Here is a 23,687-nt window from a genome sequence, read left to right on the forward strand (position 1 = left end):
ATGCTTCCCTAAGTTCGGTCCTTTCCCACCTCATCTCCCTCCTTTTACGTGAATTTATTCATACCTAATGTGTAAACCCCAAAAACTGTGTGATTATGTGTTTTTTTTTTTTTGTTTGTTTTTTTAACAACACTTCGTGTAGTTTGGTATATCATTTAATTATTTAATATCTTGTTTTAATAATTGTCCTACGTCTCAGAATTATATCATGCCCTTCAGACACCATCTAAATACAGGAGTATATACAAATGTATGTATTTTTAATTATTACAAATGAAGGCTAGGTATTTAGATGTTTTAGAATTTAGGACAGGAAATCATCGACCTGACCTTACCTACTCCCTCATTCTCTTTAACAGATCATCTACCTCTTCCGGCTGATTGCAAGTATATGTTTTATTGTTCCACATGACCTTGAGCAGGGCTGGGAATTTCATCTGCACTTTTGCTCCAAAAGATCTCAACTCTGGCATTCTTGACCCCAGTTCCCATTGCCTCTGAGCCGTTCTTCCTCCTATGTCAGACCTGATTTGGTATGGGTTGGCCCGGTAGTGAAGAGAAGCACTAGCTAAAGCTTTACTCAATATCAGCTCTTTCACAGAAAAAGTCTGAAAGTAAACCAATATTTTCCTAGGCCCTTTGCGGTCTTGGTGTATCCTGAAGGGGTCCCTATGCACTCTCTGTATCTCCGCTTCAAGATCTATGTCTGTATGGTCTTTTAGTACCCCCTCTCTAAGGAGTCTGCAGACAAAGGCCTTTATATCCCCTACTTCCTCTCCTTCAGGTATTTTTAGAATACGGAGGTTGTTCCGTCTTGAGTGCGTCTCCAATCTCTCCATGTCCATCATTAGCGCCTCATTCTGTTTCCTTAAGGCACTTAGTTCCTCACTGGTTTATGTTGTGATCCCTGACAAAGTAGAGACCTTTTTCTCCAGGGTAACTGTTCGTGCTTCTATTCCTTCCATTCTAGTTTCTAGTAGGTCAAACCTATCCTGTAATCTTTTTTGGTTAGTCTCAGAGATTTCGAACTTCTCCAATAGATCGCTTCTCAGGGAATGAAGCAAAAGCCCAATCTTATCTATCGCCTGCGGGGAAGTAGAAAACACGCCTGTATCTTCCTCTGTTCCCTTTTCTTTTTCTTTTTCTGGTAAGGCCCGATCTATAAGAGCAGTATCTGAGTCCCATACACTTGTATGAATTCCCGCCGACTCACTATGACTCAAGAGTTCATGATGGAGTGAGGAGTTATCAGAGGTAATGTCGGTACCGCCACAACTTAATAGAGTGTCACTGTCTGTATTTACTGGACTCTCTGGGTCCACTAAAGCCTCCTCGGTTCTAATCTCAATCAATGGGGAATACCTGTTAGAGAGAACCAGACCAGGTGCGGGGGTAGGCACCGACTCCTGCATAGGCTGCTGGACCTCTTCTACACCTGCTCCCTCTTTTGAGGAATTCATATTCTCTAGCACCTTAAAGTAACTTTTGAGGGAGGGGGTATTTTTTAGCGTTGGAATCTGCTGAAGAGGCTTACTAATAATTGATTTCTTGGAACTAGGTTTCCTCTTGCTTTTATGTGGAATAAGAGGTGAGGGTCTCACCCTCTCTCCAAGTTCAGTTGAATCTAGAACCCCCCGCTGCTTGAGCTCTTGTTTGGACCTCAACTGATATCTATTTTTAACTACCTCTCCTCGGTTTTTAACCAGCTTGCTGTTAACCTGGTCCTTCCCCTTATACTCTGGTTTAGCTAAATTAGAGTCTGTTAGTGTAGGAGCTCCAGTGCCAGCCTCGGTCTCTAGGCCCCCTTCCCTCTGGTGAAATATGATTGGTGCTATTGCTGTTGCCGCTGGTGAGGCTGCCTCCATACGAGCTTTACCTCTAGCAAGGGTGAATAATATGGCAGGGAAGGGATATCTACTTATCGACAAATGCCCCCAAAATACTGGACCTCTGTATTGCTGTAATGTGAAAACGCTTCTTAAATACTGGCATCTACCCCACTTCCAAGTTCCCCCCTCTCGTATTTCACCACTTATCTTAGCTCCTACACTCGTGACAGGCTCCTCCGTTATGGCTTCCAGATCAGCTCTTGCCGCTTGCAAAGTCTTGCTTTTCGGGTCCCGCGTACTTCCTCCGTCGACGTCCTCCCAGCTTACGATCGCTATAACCATTTCCCAGTCCCGCGGTCCTAGTGCCGACCGCTGCGTTTCTGTTTCTCCTTCGCCGCCTCGGCTCTCCTCAAAACAAGGAAAAAACAACAAAGCCGCTCATTCTCAAGGCATAGGGAAGCTCACGAGCCTCCGGCCATCAATTTCTTACCGCTAAGCTCTGCCGGGTCTTCGCTACTCGTACACTCGGGTGGAGAGCTCCGCGACAGCCGCTAGCCTGCCGCCACCATGTTCCTTGACTCCGCCCCACAGATAAACGTCCCTTCCAGTCAGTGGTCCAGCATTACTTTTCTGTCAGCATTACTTCCAAACATGAGACGCAATATCAGAAGAAAGAAAACACTATAAGCAGAGAGAGGTTGACTGTGAGGAGAGACAGGTGACATTATAAAAAAAGGTGCAAATATAATTCTTTCATTTACACAGACACTCAGTGTGATCCTGGTCAAAAATTGTAAAACCATAATTTCACCAAAACACATTCCCCACACTAAAACGTTTAAGAGAGAGAACACAGCCCATGTATATGAGCACTACATTACAGTGCATAAACCAGAGTCGTTTTCAAAATACATTTCCAATTTCCAGCATTACTTTTTTGCCAGCATTACTTCCAAACATGAGACACAATATCAGAAGAAAGAAAACACTATAAGCAGAGAGAGGTAGACTGTGAGGAGAGACAGGTAACATTATAAAAAAGGTGCAAATATAATTATTTCATTTACACAGACACTCAGTGTGATCCTAGTCAAAAATTTCTGTTAAAACCATACCTTTTATAAAAACACATTCCCCACACTAAAACGTTTAAGAGACAGAACACGGTCCATGTATACGAGCACTACATTACAGTGCCGAAACCTGAGTCATTTTCAAAATACATTTCCAATTTCCAGCATTACTTTTTTGCCAGCATTACTTCCAAACATGACACACAATATCAGTGTATGCAGCAGTCTATGAATACTGACTAAAGGCATTACATAAGTGACTGCAAACATTCTACTTTTTTTAGTACTGCACTTTATTCCAAAAAGCTGACTAACTAAACACATTAACTTACCAAATGATTAGACCATAATAGTTATCCAAAAGTAGACAAACTCAGAATATGATTCTACAAACTTTACAAAGATAAACACATTACTCTTACAAAAAATAAAATGCACCACACGCAATCCCTTTAAAGTCATCAACTCACCTTTCAAATAGTTTGGTAGATTAAGAAGAATGCCACTCACACAGCAGATAACCTTATACAGAATCTCTCTGCTCCAGTGCTTGCAGCAGAACCAAAGAAATGGCACATTTTCCCTCTCTTTTTACACATATATACACATTACTAACAAATCAAATTCCTTCACACAATAATTCAAAAACAAATACACATTTCCATTGGCTCAACATTTCAAACCTTTCAAACTGACATAACTTTCCACCCTACCCCCAACAGATTATGCAAAACTCAACTATCAACAAAGGTCAAAAGTTCAGCACACTGTAAAACACTTCTCCTCAATAACTTTAGACTATGCTTAAGTATTTACTTACAAGTATTAATAAACAGAAAAAGTTTCAATAGAACCAACCAACACATAAACATATAAAATTGAAAGATATCTGTAAAATGTATTTTTTAAATTGATTTTTACTTGGTTAGGTACGCTTATGGGACGACTTACAGAATTTGCACCGTCCGTGTACGGTAAATCTATCGTAAAAAAAAATTGCCTCTTTTACTAAAAAACATTGGGGACCGTGGGGGGAGCCCCAAAGCCCCCAAAGTCCCAGCCGGCTCCCCAGGTCCTTAGAGAGCCGGCATTGCTTTTCATCAGAGAGAGCAGCTGACATGGTGCTCTCTCTGACGAAAAGCAGTTTGCTATGGTAGGGTGGGAGCCACGAGGCTCCTACCCTACCATAGCAAACAGCAGTGTCCCAGGGGTAGGCACCCCAGGACACTGCAGGAGCCGGCCCTGAGGAGGTGGTGATCCCCAGGGCCTTCAATGGCTTCAGGAGGGGGGCCGCGCGGCCTCCCTCCCAACATAGAAAAGCCCCAGGGGTGGTGGTCCCCGGGCTGCGGGGGGGCCATGAGCTCCCCCGCAAACATATAGTTAAAGCCCCGGGGGATGGGGTCCCCGGGGATTATTAAAAATTAGTAAAAGAGGCTATTGTTTTTTTACGATAGATTTCCCATACGCGGACGGTGCGAATTTCGGAATTTGTCCCGTAAGCGTACCTAAGCAAGAAATAAAAAAAATTGAACATTGAGTATCATTGGAAAAACTCCCTAATCAACCCTAGGAGGTAAAAAAAAAGTACTATCCCAAAAAGCAAACTTTTCTTATCAATCTACATACTCAATCTACACACATACACAAATAAGTAACAAATCACATTTATTCCCACATTAAAACAAAATGAAACACACTTTTATATTGCTTGAACTTTTCAACCCTTTCTAACTGACAAAACTTTCAACCATTCCCCCAACCACATTCTACCAGTTACCATAGAAACACTTCAGGAAACACCTAACTAAGCACACAGGTGAAAAGTTCATCATACATTGTTGCAAATTAAAACAGCAAGTGTGCTTGACTTCAGAATATACCAGCTTATCTTATGTAACGTTCTTTTCTATCAGTTTTTCTTAACCAATAAAAATCAGGCTTTTAAAAAACAGAAACATGCACACTATTTTTGTAGCTAGTAACATTTCAAACAACCAATCACTTCATTGATTTTTTCAAACGTCCACTTATCCACCATTTTAGAAAAAAAAACTTCAAACTGCCCTTTCATTTACAGAGACCATCTGAATGCATCCAGACCTATCTTCAAGATGTTTAAAGTGTGGATTGTGGGACATAGCTATATTTTCTGGCGTGAAAGGTATGCACAACAGAAAGGAACTCACAAAGACCTAGGTTTATCAAATGTAGACATTAAATGGATTGGACAGAGGGGATGAAAGTGGCAGCAATTGATGCCATTGCTGAAATCCTTTATGCATCTCCATCACCCTGACCTCATAATTCTGCACTGTGGTGGCAATGACCTAGGCACTTTGACTGGGGTAGGACTGGAAATGTTTATGAAGGACACCTTTCGACAACTGATGACACTTTTCCCCCAAACTGCCTTTGTCTATTCTAATATATGCCAAAGGCAGAAATGGAACTGGTCCAACCAATATTGTCCACAGATTGAGAAAGCTAGGAAACATGTGAATAAATCAGTTTCTGCCTTTCTCCGAGACTATAGAATGGGTTCCATTTACAACAACAATCTGCGCTTCAATATGCAAGGCATCTATAGGAGAGATGGTGTAGATTTTACAGATGAGGGAAACAGAGTCTTCCTTATAAACTTAATACTCTGCCTCAGTACTTACTTGTAGGTACTAAAATCTCCCAATAAACACAAGGGCTCTTTTTAGAGCCACCAAACATCTAAACACATACACTTCATAAATATCTAAAAATATTTTACTTTTTTTTGCTTAGGTACGCTCATGGGACGACTTACGTAAATCGCACCGTCCGCGTACGGTAAATCTATCGTAACAAAAAAATAGCCTCTTTTACTAATTTTTAATAATCCCCTGGGACCCCATCCCCTCATATTGGGCTGGAGGTTCCAAGAAGACCTTGAGCAGAGCCAGAGCCTGGCATCTAGCTGGAGCCTGGCTCGAGCTTTAAGTGGCTCGCCCACCTCAAATCTGGGGATAGCTGCGGGTTTCCAGTTCCTGGTGCCACAGGAGCATTGCTGCAATACACTAATTTATCTTTTCTGCTTTTTCTCCCCTTGCACGTAGGTATACGTTATGCAGTGAAAAAGAAGCGTGAACGTGCAGAGGCGAGTCGTAATGCGCAGCAAGCACCTCAGCAGGCCCCCTGCAGCTGCAGCTGTGACCATGGGAGTGCCAGGCAGCGTCGCCGCGAGCGTCGACGGAGGCGAGACGGGCCATGCCACTGTGGGCACTGTGAGTATTTTGATCACTCAGAGTAGTTAATTGTAATTGCATTTATATAGCGCTTACTACATCTGACAAGGCATCAAAGAGATTTTTCTGTGAGTAACACACAACTCCAGAACCCAAAAAGGCTTAGTTGTGAATTAGCATAGTGATATTTGAAATTAATGTGAGCAGTGGACATGTTAGTCTCTTATTTGGATTGAAAATGATAGTGGTGCAGGCACTGATACATGGTTAGCAAGCAGCTAGTCTGTGGTGCTAGAGTGGTAAACGGCTGCTGAGTAGCTGTTCCCAGTGGTAAAGGCAGAGGGAAGTGATTTCAGTGGTACAGAGAATGGTGAATGGTCACTGAGTAGCTGCTCTCAGTGGAACAGACGGTGGTGAAGGGCCACTGAGTAGCTGCTTTCAATGGTACAGATGATGGTGAAAGGCCACTGAGTAGCTGCTCTCTCTCAGTGGTACAGACGGTGGTGAATGGTCACTGAGTAGCTGTTCTTAGTGGTTCAGGCGATGGTGAATGGTCACTAAGTCGCTGCTCTGAGTGGTACAGATGGTGGTGAATGGCCACTGAGTAGCTGTTCTTAGTGGTACAGAGAGTGATGAATGGTCACTGAGTAGCTGCTCTCAGTGGTACAGATGGTGGTGAACGGTCTCTGAATCGCTGCTCTCAGTGGTACAGATGGTGGTGAATGGTCACCGAGTAGCTGCTCTCAGTGGTACAGATGGTGGTGAATGGTCACTGAGTCCCTGCTCTGAGTGGCGCAGAGTGTGATGAACACTTTGCTTTGAGAGTGCGGCAGTCAAGGCTAATCCCTCCATGTCCACCAAAACGTGGCCTGAACCCCTCGCACTAGAACAAGAGACAGAGTAGTGAGCGGTCACTCGGTACCTGCTCTCTATGGTACAGACACTGGTAGATCATCTTAAGTAGTTGCTCTCCGTTTTACAGACAGTCGTGAATGGTTAGTTGCAGTTCGATACCACACAATGATCGGTGAGTGATAGTTCCATAGAGGGCGCAAAAACGAGTTGGGGGAGCAGGAGGAAAATACATGTTTTATCCAATGTTTCATATAGCACATCCACCATTAGTAAGTACTGCAATTAATAAATGTGATTATCAGACAATGCTGATTAACAATTTAATGGTACTCAAGTTTACCAACCTTGGAAGTATGAAAGGCTGTGTGCCTCTGCAGCTGAACTCAACTCTCCAGATATTACCTCGCTATATTGACATAATATTTAGAATGCTGGACATAATGCTACCTGTAGAGCCTCCTGTGCTGGGCACACTACACCGGACGTGGTACTGAAAGTGTACCCCTCCCGAGAAAAAGACACAATACTGCAGATGTGGCTTCCAGAACTAGACACAATACTGCAGATGTGGCTTCCAGAACTGAATACAATACTTCAGATGTGGCTTCCAGAACTAGACACAATACTGCAGATGTGGCTTCCAGAACGAGACACAATACTGCAGATGTGGCTTTTAGAACTAGACACAATACTGCAGATGTGGCTTCCAGAACTGGACACAATACTGCAGATGTGGCTTCCAGAACTAGACACACTACTGCAGACGTGGCTTCCACAACTAGACACAAGACTGCAGATGTGACTTCCAGAACTGAGTACTGTACTGCACATGTGGTCTCATAAAGGGGATAAAAATCATTAAATTGCTTTCAGAACAGAGCACAAAATCCATTTTGGGTTCGGAGTAGCGTGCTACTCACCATAAAGCTCATTGACCCCTTGTTTGGGGTAGTAAGTGCTATATAAATACCAATTACAATATAAGACCTACAGAAATGTAGGTCTTACTGTCCAGATGAATCCCCAAACACCATGCTCAAGAAAAGGTTTACTGTACTGGACACAACATTAGCAGTGTGGACTCTCAAACTGAGTACAATAATCCACTTAAAACCTCAAGAATAGGACCAATACTTGAGTAGGACTTGACACTTGAGGTGAGCCCCACTCAGCTGCACTTGATGCAGTGTGGACTCCAGACCTGAACCCAACACTCCAGGTAAGGCCTCCAAAACTGGATGGAGTACTCCAGGTCATGTCTACAGGCCGGTCGCAGTACTCTAGCTGAGGCCTCCAGAACTGGATGAAATACTCCAGGTTATGCCTTCAGGTGAGTCCCAGTAGTCTGGGAGATGCTTCCAGAACTGGATGGAATACATCGGGTCATGTCTGCAGGCCGGTCGCAGTACTCTAGCTGAGGCCTCCAGAACTGGATGAAATACTCCAGGTTATGCCTTCAGGCGGGTCCCAGTACTCTAGGAGATGCTTCCAGAACTGGATGGAATACACCAGGTCATGTCTGCAGGCTGGTCACAGTACTCTAGGAGAGGCCTCCAGAACTGAATGAAATACCGCATGGAATACTCCAGGTCATGTCTGCAGGCTGGTCACAGTACTCTAGGAGAGGCCTCCAGAACTGAATGAAATACTGCATTGAATACTCCAGGTCATGTCTGCAGGCCGGTCACAGTACCCCAGATGAGGCCTCTAGAAATTAATGGAATAATCCAGGTAAAGTCTGCAGGACAGATACAGTACTCCAGTTGAGGCCTCCACAACAGCATGAAATACACCAGGTTAATGCTGCAGCCCAGATACAGTACTCCAGGTGAGGCCTCCATACCTAGGTGAAAAGTACTCCAAGTCAAGTCTCCAGGCTATACACAAAACTCAAGGTGAGGTCTTCCCGTCTTGGCACATTACTCCATACGTCCAGCAGAAGTGACACAATGAAATTATGCTATCAGCCAGGACATAATGTTACAGACCAGGGGTATAAGAACCCATGCCCTCCTCTCATTCTCCATCTCTCATTCTTTACTCAAGGGACTTCTAACCCCCATCGCTCTGCTTGTGTTCTAGTGACAGTAGTTGTAAAGGGCAGTGCCTTCTGTAAAATACAGTTTCCAAGTAATCAACCTCTTACCTACTGCCAAGTCTGGTAAACCTGGGCTAAGGGCTGTGCAGGAAACCCAGCTTTTACTCAAGACACATTTCACCATTGGAATATATTCATGGAACAGTACTGGGGCATAGAGAAAAGTTTGTAGTAATCTGTGAAGAAACACCGAGTTCCAAGGTTACCCTCCATTCCGAGGAGCAAAGTCCTTAAGTGTACGGTAGTTCTACACCAAGGATTTACCATACCCAAGGCCTCTGGAATTATGCAGCAGGCGAGGGCCAAATTATCCAGCAGGGTTAAATAAATTATGCTGTAAGAAAAGGAAAATTATGAAGCATAATGTGACGCATTTTGTGATATTACTTCATTTTTAAACTTAACACTGTCTGGGCATTGGTTGCACCTCATTTGCAATAAACAAAAGAAAGGTGACCAGTCAACCTTTGAAAAGGGCCTTTCACTGTGCGGCAACAGGTGTCACTTCGTTTTTAGTAACTTTTGAAGTATTTGAGTAGAAACAATGTGTTTGTTAAAATCAGCAGATTATGCAGCAGATGATGGATTATGTGGCAAAGGCGGCAAATCTATAATGTGAAACATAATTCCAGTGGCCATGACCATACCCCTCTGTACTGTTGATTCTCTATGTAGCATGAACGCATCTGTTTTTAGGTGGGACTGTTGGACTTGGCCCTTTTTGCAGGGTCATCCCTGAACTTTTTGCCTTCCTCCTGTATTTCTTCTGACCTGTTGTTGGCTGTTTTATGACTCTGGGCACTTTACCACTGCTCATCAGTGCTAAAGTGCATATGCTCTCCCTATTGTAAATTGATGTATGGATTAGTGACTCCATAATCAACTGGTTTGGTTTACTTGTCAGACCCGAGTACAGTGCTCTGCGTGTGCCCAGGGCTTGTAAATCAAATGCTGCTGGTGGACTTGCAGAACTGGTTGTGCCATCCACAGAAGCAGTCTGTAAAGTGTGTCTCAGGTTTGCCATTGCAGAGCCTGTGTGCAGTCTGGTACTCCCATGTTGACTGGGCAAGTGCATCCCCCTTGGCAGTCCCTAAACCTTCCCTTTTCTGCATATTAGTCACCCCTATGGTAGGCCCAAGGGCAGGGTGCATTGTAGGTAAAAGGTAGGAAATGCCCTGATGTGTGTGGCATGTCCTGATAGTGAATTACAGTCATTTTCGTGTTTCACTATTGCAAGGCTACCTGTTTCCCATAGGCCAGAATGGGCAGTTTGATCATAACATCTTATAATCCTAGGTAGAAATTCGAGTTTAGAGGGAATTAGGTAGAAATTCGAGTTTAGTATGCCTGAACTCAGAATGATAAAATACATCTTTTAATGAAGTTGGTTTTAACATTCTGTTTTTGAAAGTACCACTTTTAGAATGTAGGTATTTTCTTGCCTAACTATCCAAGCCTGCCTCTGCTAGGTTGTGTATTCCTTGTCTGGAGTTTGAGTGACAGGGCCTGGGGGATTGCTGGAGGCGGGGTGAGTCAGCACAGGGCTGAATAGAGCATTTTGCATGTAGATGGGTGGGGAGAGTTGCACCTGGGATCTGAATAGGTCTGGGCCTGCCATCCACAATGCTGGCTCCACCTCCTGTGGTACGTCTGATGTCCATGGCCCACACTGTCAAAGGAAAGAAGGAGTCTGTTTGGATTAGGTACAGGACCCTCTGCCTTCGGAGGACAAAGTATTTGCTAGGATAAATATGGGTACCCAACCTCAGAACTTTAGATCACTTTTGGGAAACAAGAAGAACCTTTGCTGAGGAGAGGAACCAAAGAAACTGAGGAGGAGACTTATCCCTAAGCTCAGTGCTGTTTGGGGGATTGGCCTGCAGTGGTTGCCCGACTGCCAAAGAAAGGAGAAACGACTTTGTGCTACTTTCAGATCAACTTGTAAAGGATATCCAAGGTCTTGAGATAGAACTTGCCTCCTGCTGAAGTCTCAGGGACCACAGACATTACCAACCAGCTCCCCTGCCTTCCCTTGCTGGGAATGGAAGTGCTAGCTGTTGTGCTGGGCCTTCTGAGAGACTGCATGTCGCTGGCAGCTGGAAGCACGACTCAAGGCGAAGAAGCGTGTCGCCGCCACAGCTATTGTTGTTGCATCACCAGAGATGAGTGTCGCTGTCGCAGCAGACGCCGTCATATCACTGGAGAAGCGTGCTGCCGCTGTCGCCATTGCATTACCCGAAGCACCTCGCATCGCCAGAGAAGTGTGTCGCAGGGCCTGTCGCGGCTCAGAAGAATCGTTGAGTCGCCGCACGGCCGTTGGGCGGGCACGCATCGTTGTCGAATCAAGAAGAAGACGCCATTTTGTTTTATTGCACCGGATCTTCATCGGATCACAGGGCTGTTGGTTGCAAGGCCACTGGAGCGCAGTAAGAAACCGACGCATCATCTCCTCACCAGAGAAGAACTGACACATCCCCTATGCAACAGTAGGGACCCGATGCATCACCGTTCTTGCGTGTAAGGAACCGAAGCTTCACCTTCCCTGCAACACGTTCGTTGTAGAGCGTTACGCAGCCAAAGGTACATTGAACTCAAAGTGTTGCATTTTACATCTAAAGAGAACTAAGCTATTTCTACCATTTTTGAAGTACAGTGTTGTGGATTTTTGTCGTTTGTGGTCTTGTGTTAAGTCTATATACAAATAATTATTTTAATAATACAACCTGTGTGGTGTCCATCTCCAATGTTACTGTATGTGTTTACAAATGCTTTAACACACTGCCTCTGAGATAAGCCTGTCTGCTCGTGCCAAGCTACCAAGGGGTGAGCAGGGGTTATTTTAGGAGTGTACCCCATTACCCTGACTAGACACAAGGGTCCCTATTTGGTCAACAGTGACTTAATAGGTGCGCCTTAATAGAAAAGTAATCTGTATATCACCAGTCCTTTCTCAATGTTCAAAGAAGACCCAGTGGAAATAAAAGGTGAGTCTCAGCTCATCGACTGCAGCAGCTGGATTGACCTCCAGTTGTAGTTCACTTATGGGGTTCAACAAGGCTAAAACTTGTCGACAGTTGTTTGTACTCCCATGCAGAGGGGATGACAACTAGCAGTTTGGTTAGGACTGTCTCGCATTGTGCGGGGACAGGACTGATGCGCTCATTTATGTTTGGAAGCAGACTGTGGAGGAAAAGTAAAGAAAAAGGTTGGAGTAGAATATGACCCAGAGTAACTACCAGTGGCTAAGATTAGTTGAAGCTTTTTATTGATCAGATTTACTCAGGGAGGCACACAGAAATGCCACTCGGATGGAGAGATGTGGTGGTACAGTCCAGCAGATGTCAAGAGACATTTTGGAGACACCCCCGCCCCCTTCTTTGAAACTAAGTTTAGCCCATTCTGTCACTCCTTCTGTGCACATATTCAGCAAGGTCAGGCTCCTGCAATTTGACCAAAGCCAAACGTGATCAGTCACAGTGAGTTGCTGTGAATGACCAAATGGTGAGCTGCTGTTCTCTAAAGGGGACGGACACTAAGTACTGTTTCTCAGCAGTGAATAGTCAAAGAGAGTACAATAATCCACTTAAAACCTCAAGAATAGGACAAATACTTGAGTAGGACTTGACACTTGAGGTGAGCCCCACTCAGCTGCACTTGATGCAGTGTGGGCTCCAGACCTGAACCTAACGCTCCAGGTAAGGCCTCCAAAACTGGATAGAGTACTCCAGGTCATGTCTACAGGCCGGTCGCAGTACTCTAGCTGAGGCCTCCAGAATTGGATGAAATACTCCAGGTTTTTGTTAAAATCAGCAGATTATGCAGCAGATGCTGGATTATGTGGCTAAGGCGGCAAATCTATAATGTGAAACATAATTCCAGTGGCCATGACCATACCCCTCTGTACTGTTGATTCTCTATGTAGCATGAACGCATCTGTTTTTAGGTGGGACTGTTGGACTTGGCCCTTTTTGCAGGGTCATCCCTGAACTTTTTGCCTTCCTCCTGTATTTCTTCTGACCTGTTGTTGGCTGTTTTATGACTCTGGGCACTTTACCACTGCTCATCAGTGCTAAAGTGCATATGCTCTCCCTATTGTAAATTGATGTATGGATTAGTGACTCCATAATCAACTGGTTTGGTTTACTTGTCAGACCCGAGTACAGTGCTCTGCGTGTGCCCAGGGCTTGTAAATCAAATGCTGCTGGTGGACTTGCAGAACTGGTTGTGCCATCCACAGAAGCAGTCTGTAAAGTGTGTCTCAGGTCTGCCATTGCAGAGCCTGTGTGCAGTCTGGTACTCCCATGTTGACTGGGCAAGTGCATCCCCCTTGCCAGTCCCTAAACCTTCCCTTTTCTGCATATTAGTCACCCCTATGGTAGGCCCAAGGGCAGGGTGCATTGTAGGTAAAAGGTAGGAAATGCCCTGATGTGTGTGGCATGTCCTGATAGTGAATTACAGTCATTTTCGTGTTTCACTATTGCAAGGCTACCTGTTTCCCATAGGCCAGAATGGGCAGTTTGATCATAACATCTTATAATCCTAGGTAGAAATTCGAGTTTAGAGGGAATTAGGTAGAAATTCGAGTTTAGTATGCCTGAACTCAGAATGATAAAATACATCTTTTAATGAAGTTGGTTTTAACATTCTGTTTTTGAAAGTATCACTTTTAGAATGTAGGTATTTTCTTGCCTAACTATCCAAGCCTGCCTCTGCTAGGTTGTGTATTCCTTGTCTGGAGTTTGAGTGACAGGGCCTGGGGGATTGCTGGAGGCGGGGTGAGTCAGCACAGGGCTGAATAGAGCATTTTGCATGTAGATGAGTGGGGAGAGTTGCACCTGGGATCTGAATAGGTCTGGGCCTGCCATCCACAATGCTGGCTCCACCTCCTGTGGTACGTCTGATGTCCATGGCCCACACTGTCAAAGGAAAGAAGGAGTCTGTTTGGATTAGGTACAGGACCCTCTGCCTTCGGAGGACAAAGTATTTGCTAGGATAAATATGGGTACCCAACCTCAGAACTTTAGATCACTTTTGGGAAACAAGAAGAACCTTTGCTGAGGAGAGGAACCAAAGAAACTGAGGAGGAGACTTATCCCTAAGCTCAGTGCTGTTTGGGGGATTGGCCTGCAGTGGTTGCCCGACTGCCAAAGAAAGGAGAAACGACTTTGTGCTACTTTCAGATCAACTTGTAAAGGATATCCAAGGTCTTGAGATAGAACTTGCCTCCTGCTGAAGTCTCAGGGACCACAGACATTACCAACCAGCTCCCCTGCCTTCCCTTGCTGGGAATGGAAGTGCTAGCTGTTGTGCTGGGCCTTCTGAGAGACTGCATGTCGCTGGCAGCTGGAAGCGCGACTCAAGGCGAAGAAGCGTGTCGCCGCCACAGCTATTGTTGTTGCATCACCAGAGATGAGTGTCGCTGTCGCAGCAGACGCCGTCATATCACTGGAGAAGCGTGCTGCCGCTGTCGCCATTGCATTACCCGAAGCACCTCGCATCGCCAGAGAAGTGTGTCGCAGGGCCTGTCGCGGCTCAGAAGAATCGTTGAGTCGCCGCACGGCCGTTGGGCGGGCACGCATCGTTGTCGAATCAAGAAGAAGACGCCATTTTGTTTTATTGCACCGGATCTTCATCGGATCACAGGGCTGTTGGTTGCAAGGCCACTGGAGCGCAGTAAGAAACCGACGCATCATCTCCTCACCAGAGAAGAACTGACACATCCCCTATGCAACAGTAGGGACCCGATGCATCACCGTTCTTGCGTGTAAGGAACCGAAGCTTCACCTTCCCTGCAACACGTTCGTTGTATAGCGTTACGCAGCCAAAGGTACATTGAACTCAAAGTGTTGCATTTTACATCTAAAGAGAACTAAGCTATTTCTACCATTTTTGAAGTACAGTGTTGTGGATTTTTGTCGTTTGTGGTCTTGTGTTAAGTCTATATACAAATAATTATTTTAATAATACAACCTGTGTGGTGTCCATCTCCAATGTTACTGTATGTGTTTACAAATGCTTTAACACACTGCCTCTGAGATAAGCCTGTCTGCTCGTGCCAAGCTACCAAGGGGTGAGCAGGGGTTATTTTAGGAGTGTACCCCATTACCCTGACTAGACACAAGGGTCCCTATTTGGTCAACAGTGACTTAATAGGTGCGCCTTAATAGAAAAGTAATCTGTATATCACCAGTCCTTTCTCAATGTTCAAAGAAGACCCAGTGGAAATAAAAGGTGAGTCTCAGCTCATCGACTGCAGCAGCTGGATTGACCTCCAGTTGTAGTTCACTTATGGGGTTCAACAAGGCTAAAACTTGTCGACAGTTGTTTGTACTCCCATGCAGAGGGGATGACAACTAGCAGTTTGGTTAGGACTGTCTCGCATTGTGCGGGGACAGGACTGATGCGCTCATTTATGTTTGGAAGCAGACTGTGGAGGAAAAGTAAAGAAAAAGGTTGGAGTAGAATATGACCCAGAGTAACTACCAGTGGCTAAGATTAGTTGAAGCTTTTTATTGATCAGATTTACTCAGAGAGGCACACAGAAATGCCACTCGGATGGAGAGATGTGGTGGTACAGTCCAGCAGATGTCAAGAGACATTTTGGAGACACCCCCGCCCCCTTCTTTGAAACTAAGTTTAGCCCATTCTGTCACTCCTTCTGTGCACATATTCAGCAAGGTCAGGCTCCTGCAATTTGACCAAAGCCAAACGTGATCAGTCACAGTGAGTTGCTGTGAATGACCAAATGGTGAGCTGCTGTTCTCTAAAGGGGACGGACACTAAGTACTGTTTCTCAGCAGTGAATAGTCAAAGAGAGTACAATAATCCACTTAAAACCTCAAGAATAGGACAAATACTTGAGTAGGACTTGACACTTGAGGTGAGCCCCACTCAGCTGCACTTGATGCAGTGTGGGCTCCAGACCTGAACCTAACGCTCCAGGTAAGGCCTCCAAAACTGGATAGAGTACTCCAGGTCATGTCTACAGGCCGGTCGCAGTACTCTAGCTGAGGCCTCCAGAATTGGATGAAATACTCCAGGTTTTTGTTAAAATCAGCAGATTATGCAGCAGATGCTGGATTATGTGGCTAAGGCGGCAAATCTATAATGTGAAACATAATTCCAGTGGCCATGACCATACCCCTCTGTACTGTTGATTCTCTATGTAGCATGAACGCATCTGTTTTTAGGTGGGACTGTTGGACTTGGCCCTTTTTGCAGGGTCATCCCTGAACTTTTTGCCTTCCTCCTGTATTTCTTCTGACCTGTTGTTGGCTGTTTTATGACTCTGGGCACTTTACCACTGCTCATCAGTGCTAAAGTGCATATGCTCTCCCTATTGTAAATTGATGTATGGATTAGTGACGCCATAATCAACTGGTTTGGTTTACTTGTCAGACCCGAGTACAGTGCTCTGCGTGTGCCCAGGGCTTGTAAATCAAATGCTGCTGGTGGGCTTGCAGAACTGGTTGTGCCATCCACAGAAGCAGTCTGTAAAGTGTGTCTCAGGTCTGCCATTGCAGAGCCTGTGTGCAGTCTGGTACTCCCATGTTGACTGGGCAAGTGCATCCCCCTTGCCAGTCCCTAAACCTTCCCTTTTCTGCATATTAGTCACCCCTATGGTAGGCCCAAGGGCAGGGTGCACTGTAGGTAAAAGGTAGGAAATGCCCTGATGTGTGTGGCATGTCCTGATAGTGAATTACAGCCATTTTCGTGTTTCACTATTGCAAGGCTACCTGTTTCCCATAGGCCAGAATGGGCAGTTTGATCATAACATCTTATAATCCTAGGTAGAAATTCGAGTTTAGAGGGAATTAGGTAGAAATTCGAGTTTAGTATGCCTGAACTCAGAATGATAAAATACATCTTTTAATGAAGTTGGTTTTAACATTCTGTTTTTGAAAGTACCACTTTTAGAATGTAGGTATTTTCTTGCCTAACTATCCAAGCCTGCCTCTGCTAGGTTGTGTATTCCTTGTCTGGAGTTTGAGTGACAGGGCCTGGGGGATTGCTGGAGGCGGGGTGAGTCAGCACAGGGCTGAATAGAGCATTTTGCATGTAGATGGGTGGGAAGAGTTGCACCTGGGATCTGAATAGGTCTGGGCCTGCCATCCACAATGCTGGCTCCACCTCCTGTGGTACGTCTGATGTCCATGGCCCACACTGTCAAAGGAAAGAAGGAGTCTGTTTGGATTAGGTACAGGACCCTCTGCCTTCGGAGGACAAAGTATTTGCTAGGATAAATATGGGTACCCAACTTCAGAACTTTAGATCACTTTTGGGAAACAAGAAGAACCTTTGCTGAGGAGAGGAACCAAAGAAACTGAGGAGGAAACTTATCCCTAAGCTGAGTGCTGTTTGGGGGATTGGCCTGCAGTGGTTGCCCGACTGCCAAAGAAAGGAGAAACGACTTTGTGCTACTTTCAGATCAACTTGTAAAGGATATCCAAGGTCTTGAGATAGAACTTGCCTCCTGCTGAAGTCTCAGGGACCACAGACATTACCAACCAGCTCCCCTGCCTTCCCTTGCTGGGAATGGAAGTGCTAGCTGTTGTGCTGGGCCTTCTGAGAGACTGCATGTCGCTGGCAGCTGGAAGCGCGACTCAAGGCGAAGAAGCGTGTCGCCGCCACAGCTGTTGTTGTTGCATCACCAGAGATGAGTGTCGCTGTCGCAGCAGACGCCGTCATATCACTGGAGAAGCGTGCTGCCGCTGTCGCCATTGCATTACCCGAAGCACCTCGCATCGCCAGAGAAGTGTGTCGCAGGGCCTGTCGCGGCTCAGAAGAATCGTTGAGTCGCCGCACGGCCGTTGGGCGAGCACGCATCGTTGTCGAATCAAGAAGAAGACGCCATTTTGTTTTATTGCACCGGATCTTCATCGGATTACGGGGCTGTTGGTTGCAAGGCCACTGGAGCGCAGTAAGAAACGGCCGCATCATCTCCTCACCAGAGAAGAACTGACACATCCCCTATGCAACAGTAGGGACCCGATGCATCACCGTTCTTGCGTGTAAGGAACCGAAGCATCACCTTCCCTGCAACACGTTCGTTGTATAGCGTTACGCAGCCAAAGGTACATTGAACTCAAAGTGTTGCATTTTACATCTAAAGAGAACTAAGCTATTTCTACCATTTTTGAAGTACAGTGTTGTGGATTTTGTCGTTTGTGGTCTTGTGTTAAGTCTATATACAAATAATTATTTCAATATTACAACCTGTGTGGTGTCCATCTCCAATGTTACTGTATGTGTTTACAAATGCTTTAACACACTGCCTCTGAGATAAGCCTGTCTGCTCGTGCCAAGCTACCAAGGGGTGAGCAGGGGTTATTTTAGGAGTGTACCCCATTACCCTGACTAGACACAAGGGTCCCTATTTGGTCAACAGTGACTTAATAGGTGCGCCTTAATAGAAAAGTAATCTGTATATCACCAGTCCTTTCTCAATGTTCAAAGAAGACCCAGTGGAAATAAAAGGTGAGTCTCAGCTCATCGACTGCAGCAGCTGGATTGACCTCCAGTTGTAGTTCACTTATGGGGTTCAACAAGGCTAAAACTTGTCGACAGTTGTTTGTACTCCCATGCAGAGGGGATGACAACTAGCAGTTTGGTTAAGACTGTCTCGCATTGTGCGGGGACAGGACTGATGCGCTCATTTATGTTTGGAAGCAGACTGTGGAGGAAAAGTGAAGAAAAAGGTTGGAGTAGAATATGACCCAGAGTAACTACCAGTGGCTAAGATTAGTTGAAGCTTTTTATCGATCAGATTTTCTCAGAGAGGCACACAGAAATGCCACTCGGATGGAGAGATGTGGTGGTATAGTCCAGCAGATGTCAAGAGACATTTTGGAGACACCCCCGCCCCCTTCTTTGAAACTAAGTTTAGCCCATTCTGTCACTCCTTCTGTGCACATATTCAGCAAGGTCAGGCTCCTGCAATTTGACCAAAGCCAAACGTGATCAGTCACAGTGAGTTGCTGTGAATGACCAAATGGTGAGCTGCTGTTCTCTAAAGGGGACGGACACTAAGTACTATTTCTCAGCAGTGAATAGTCAAAGAGTGGCTGTTGTGAGTGAATTCTCAACATGTGGCAGCTCCTAATGGTGAGTGTTCAGAGAAGAACTGTTCTTAGTGGTGAATGAACAGATGGTGAGTGACTAATCTCTGTAATGATTAGACAGCACTTATTGTTTCGCAGTAGGGAATTTTCAGTGAGTAGTTGTATTCAGTGAGCGGTCCACATGAATTTATTTTCAATGGTAAAACTGTAAGTGAGTGGCTGCTCTTTCATATAAATGGTCAGGGAATGGTTGTTCTTATTAGTAAATGCTTACTGAGTTGCTACTCACTGCTGACTGGCCAGTGAGAGGATCTTCTTATTGGTTAATGATCTCTCTAATGATCTGACAGTGGATGGCTCCTCTCTGTGATGATTGGCTAGGAATAGCAAATAGCTGCTCTCTTTGGAGAATGGTCAATGAGTAGTTACATTCTGTGATGAATAGCCAGTGATTGATGTAATAAATAGTGAATGGTCAATAAGCAGTTGTTCTCTTTTATGACTGGTAACTTAATAACTGAACTATGCGATGAATGGTCAGTGAGTATGTTTTCTGGGGTGATTAGTCATTGAGTAGCTTTTCTCTGTAGTGAAGGGTCAGTAAGTAACCAATCTCTTCAGTGAATAGTATTTGACCTGTTCTCTGTAAATGATCAGTAAGTAGCTGTTACCTGTGGTGAATGGTCAGTGAGTGGTTGTTGCCTGTGGTGAATGGTTAGTGAGTGGCTGTTGCCCATGGTGAATGGTCAGTGAGTGGATGTTGCCTGCTGCAAAGGGCCTGTGGGTGGCTGTTCCTTGTTGTGAATGGTCAGTGAGTGGCTGTTGCCTGTGATGAATGGTTAGTGAGTGGCTGTTGCCTGTGGTGAAGGGTCAGTGAGTGGCTGTTGCCTGTGGTGAATAGCCAGTGAGTGTCTGTTACCTGATGTGAATGGTCAATGAGTGGCAGTTGCCTGCAGTGAATGGTCAGTGAGTGGTTGGTGCCTGTGGTGAATGGTTAGTGAGTGGCTGTTGCCCATGGTGAATGGTTAGTGAGTGGATGTTGCCTGCTGTGAATGGCCTGTGAGTGGCTGTTCCTTGTTGTGAATGGTCAGTGAGTGGCTGTTGCCTGTGATGAATGGTTAGTGAGTGGCTGTTGACCATGGTGAATGGTTAGTGAGTGGATGTTGCCTGTGGTGAATGGTCAATGAGTGGCATTTGCCTGAAGTGAATGGTTAGTGAGTGGCTGATGTCTGCAGACCTGCTCCATGTCCACCTCTTTAGGCTGTCTCATTTTATCACAGCCTCTCACGTCTTTTTTGTTTGTTTTTTCATTTCAGGCAGCTGTGGTACTTCAGCCCCCCAGATGCCTTCTGCCCAGCAGTCACTTGCACCAGCTGGGTACCCACCTCAACAACCATGTCAGTCTTCCCCAGCACCACCCGGTTTCCAGCCGCCCAGCTACCAGCCACCTGCACCAGGGCAGTACCCGATGTCAGCACCACTACCTACCTACCAGGAGGCCTGTGCACCCTCCTACCAGCTGCCACCACAACCCACATACCAGGTGTCACCAGCAGCTCCCTACCAAGATTCCAAACCATAAATCAGCGCACCATGGAGACCACAAACCCAACACCCATTAATACCTAGCTAGAGATCTTCTGCCTAATCATGCAGAAATCACCACAATAGGCCCGCAAAAACAAGGAGTCCTACCCGGTGGCAAAGCCTTCTCTTCTCAAGACCATGACCTTTCAAATTTTTTTATAATTATCCCACATGGGTTTGCCTTCTCTCCAGTGAGACATCCCTTGCCCAATGATACATCACTCTCTCATGTGAAACAGTTTTCTCTGTAATAGAACACCTTCTAAATTACATCAATGGCTCCACAACAAGATGCTTTCCACACAAAGGCGCATCTTTCTCGCCAAGTCCCAGTACCTTGTCTCTAATGGCAATCTTCTAAATGACACGTCTACTTCCTCAAAAGCCTGGCCTTCCACCCAACATAATATCCTTTTATACAGTGGTATGGCTTTCTGCTCACTAGCACAGCACCATACCCAATGACACAGCCTCCTACCCAGCAGCACGGCCTCCTACCCAGCAGCACGGCCTCCTATCCAGCAGCACGGTCTTCTCTCCAGCAGCACGGTCTTCTCCCCAGCAGCACGGTCTTCTCCCCAGCAGCATGAGCTTCTCATTGGCTTGACTGTCTACCAAAAGTAGAGCCTTCTATCCAAATCACAGCCGCCTTCTACCAACAGAGTTGCCTTCTCTCCAGAAGCAATCCTCGGTGACATGGCTGTCTACTAAAAGGCAGAACCTCCTGCTTCACAGCACAGCCATCTCTGCAGCAGCATAGTCCTATCAGTGGCATGGATGTCTACTGAAAATCTGAGTCTTACACGCAATAGTACAGCATTTCTCCCAATCACATGCCAAACAGGAAAGGCATCACACTAAATGTATCCTACTGGCCTGTCATATTCCAACCCAGAAGGTGGGGTTGAAGACTGTCTAAGGTACATCCTCTTTGTGACAATAACCCAACAATCCTAATTGTTTCTATTAGTGACCCTCACACGCTTTAGAAGTGGCACAGTTCATCATCGGGTCACATCTTGGTCCCTAAAAACCAGGATGGGCACAACTGTATCCCAGGGAGCACTTTTGAGAATATTGTTTTACCAGGGTCTGAAATAAAAATACACTAAAACACATAGGTTTTAATAACTATTGTTGTAGGTATAGATAAAAATGTATCTTGGGCAATCAGGGAGATTATATCTCTGCACCCTTCGACTGAGTCAACATGTTTCAGCCCTTACTTGTAACTGGTCTGAAAAGGTCCGTGGACTTTCATCATGACTAGAGTATGCCCTGGTCTAAATGAAGAGGGCCTCCTGAACTATCCAATTTTGGTGGGGCAAACAAACAAATACGCAAAACATGCAAAGGGGCTACTCACACAATAATTGAGTCAGTCATTTCCGGTTCCTGTTGGAAAGAAAAACAAATCATTGATTGTATGCCGATCAAAAGTAATATATCTGGAGGAGGGGGAGGGAGTTGATCCCTTATTGGGAACACATGAGATTGTGCTCTTACAGTTGTGAAGTCTGACCCAATGTCGACCAATATAGACAATCTTGATGTGATTATCAACCTATGTTCATCTTTGAAATTGATGTCTTATCTCTTTCTCTCATTTCATGACTGCGGTGCTGGATTGTTTATTCTGTACAACATGTCATTGCTCACCATCCAATTTGTATCATGTGTGCATGATTTTTTTTAATTACATGTTTATATTGCAAATAATGAATAAAAACATTTATAATAAAAAAGTAATATATCTGGTCATTGCCCATATTTTCTTTCCTGTTGAGAGCACGTGTCACACCACATACAAATTGAATTATAGCACTCTTATATACAGGCATATCGAGTGGGGCAGGACAGAGACACAATGTTTTAAAAACATAAATCCAAGAGGGATTTCTACCTCTTTGCGTTAGCTTGAAAACATGTATGTGAGCACTCAGTGCAGTTCACTCAATGCAATACACTGCACGATAAAAGGTGAAGTGATGGTAAACATGTAACACTATGTTACCTTACCCAATTATGGAACTCTCTACTGTGACACAGGAAGGTGTGGAGGCATACCCCTGTAGTCACACACTGTTTTATAATGTACATGCCAGTATTTTGCACGTACGAGTGTGTAGAGAGAAAAGGTAAACATGTATGTTGCTCTTACTTTCAGATTGATTCAGACATTGAGCATTCCAACAATCGGTTACTCACGTCCTCAAGGGAGCACTGTTGTTTGAAGACAAGTCTAGTAACTCCCTGATTCCTTCCATGCTGTTGACTTGTTTGGGCAGTGTTGTACTTTGATCTCCTGGTCTTGCTGCTCAGCCTGTATGAATGTGTATTGGAATGCTAGAATGTTGATGTGAGAGCAGAATGTTGGTGTGCCTGGTTGTGAGAGAACAGACAGTTGGAGCCTGAGGGCTGAGCAGCTAAGAACCTGCTCCTGGTGGGGCCTTGAATTATACTTGAATATACCATCTTCCATCTAGCCTAAATAAACCTCTACATGAAACTTACCTCATGACTACGTCTGGAGTTCCTACCATTCATCTTTGTGACAGGCAGGAAGCCCTGTCTCTCATGCTTGGTGTAAGTGGCCCGATTCCGCTCCAGACCCGGGCGCTGCATGATGTGCCTGGCCAGCCATCTGCACAATACCACAGCCTTCTTCCAGTATCACCCCACTGTTCTTAATAGTGCAGGATTTTCTACAATGTGCAGGGACGGTTCTTCCTCTGAGCGGTGGATCGTCGCCCCACTTAAAAATCCATCCAAAGCCCCAGAGATGAAAAGTAAAATGGTAATTAAATACCATTTAATTTTTCTTGCCCCGAGCCAAGCATCAGGAAGGGGGCCGGCCGCTGCTACGTGGCAGCAGCAGGGAGGAGGGTGGGCTGGTATTGCACTGTTTATAGGGCTCATGTCTTTTTGGCTGGCCGTCTTATGAAGGCCAGCCACGCATGCACACTTTC

General features: G+C 45.3%; 1 protein-coding gene across 1 annotated transcript in view; it reads left to right on the top strand.

Moving 5' to 3' along the window:
* LOC147717758 (uncharacterized) overlaps positions 1-22,463 on the top strand; it is a 75,480-nt gene extending 53,017 nt beyond the window's left edge. The window contains exons 2-3 of the mRNA XM_086924546.1: positions 5,989-6,156; positions 20,448-22,463. Of these exons, the coding sequence (XP_086780672.1) occupies positions 5,989-6,156; positions 20,448-20,713 (434 nt within the window). The 3' untranslated portion in view covers positions 20,714-22,463. The remainder of the gene's footprint in view (positions 1-5,988; positions 6,157-20,447) is intronic.
* The last annotated feature ends 1,224 nt before the right edge of the window (positions 22,464-23,687 follow it).

This window comes from Lissotriton vulgaris, chromosome 5, assembly GCF_964263255.1.
Source record: "Lissotriton vulgaris chromosome 5, aLisVul1.2, whole genome shotgun sequence".
In the NCBI taxonomy this organism is placed as follows: Eukaryota; Metazoa; Chordata; class Amphibia; order Caudata; family Salamandridae; genus Lissotriton; species Lissotriton vulgaris.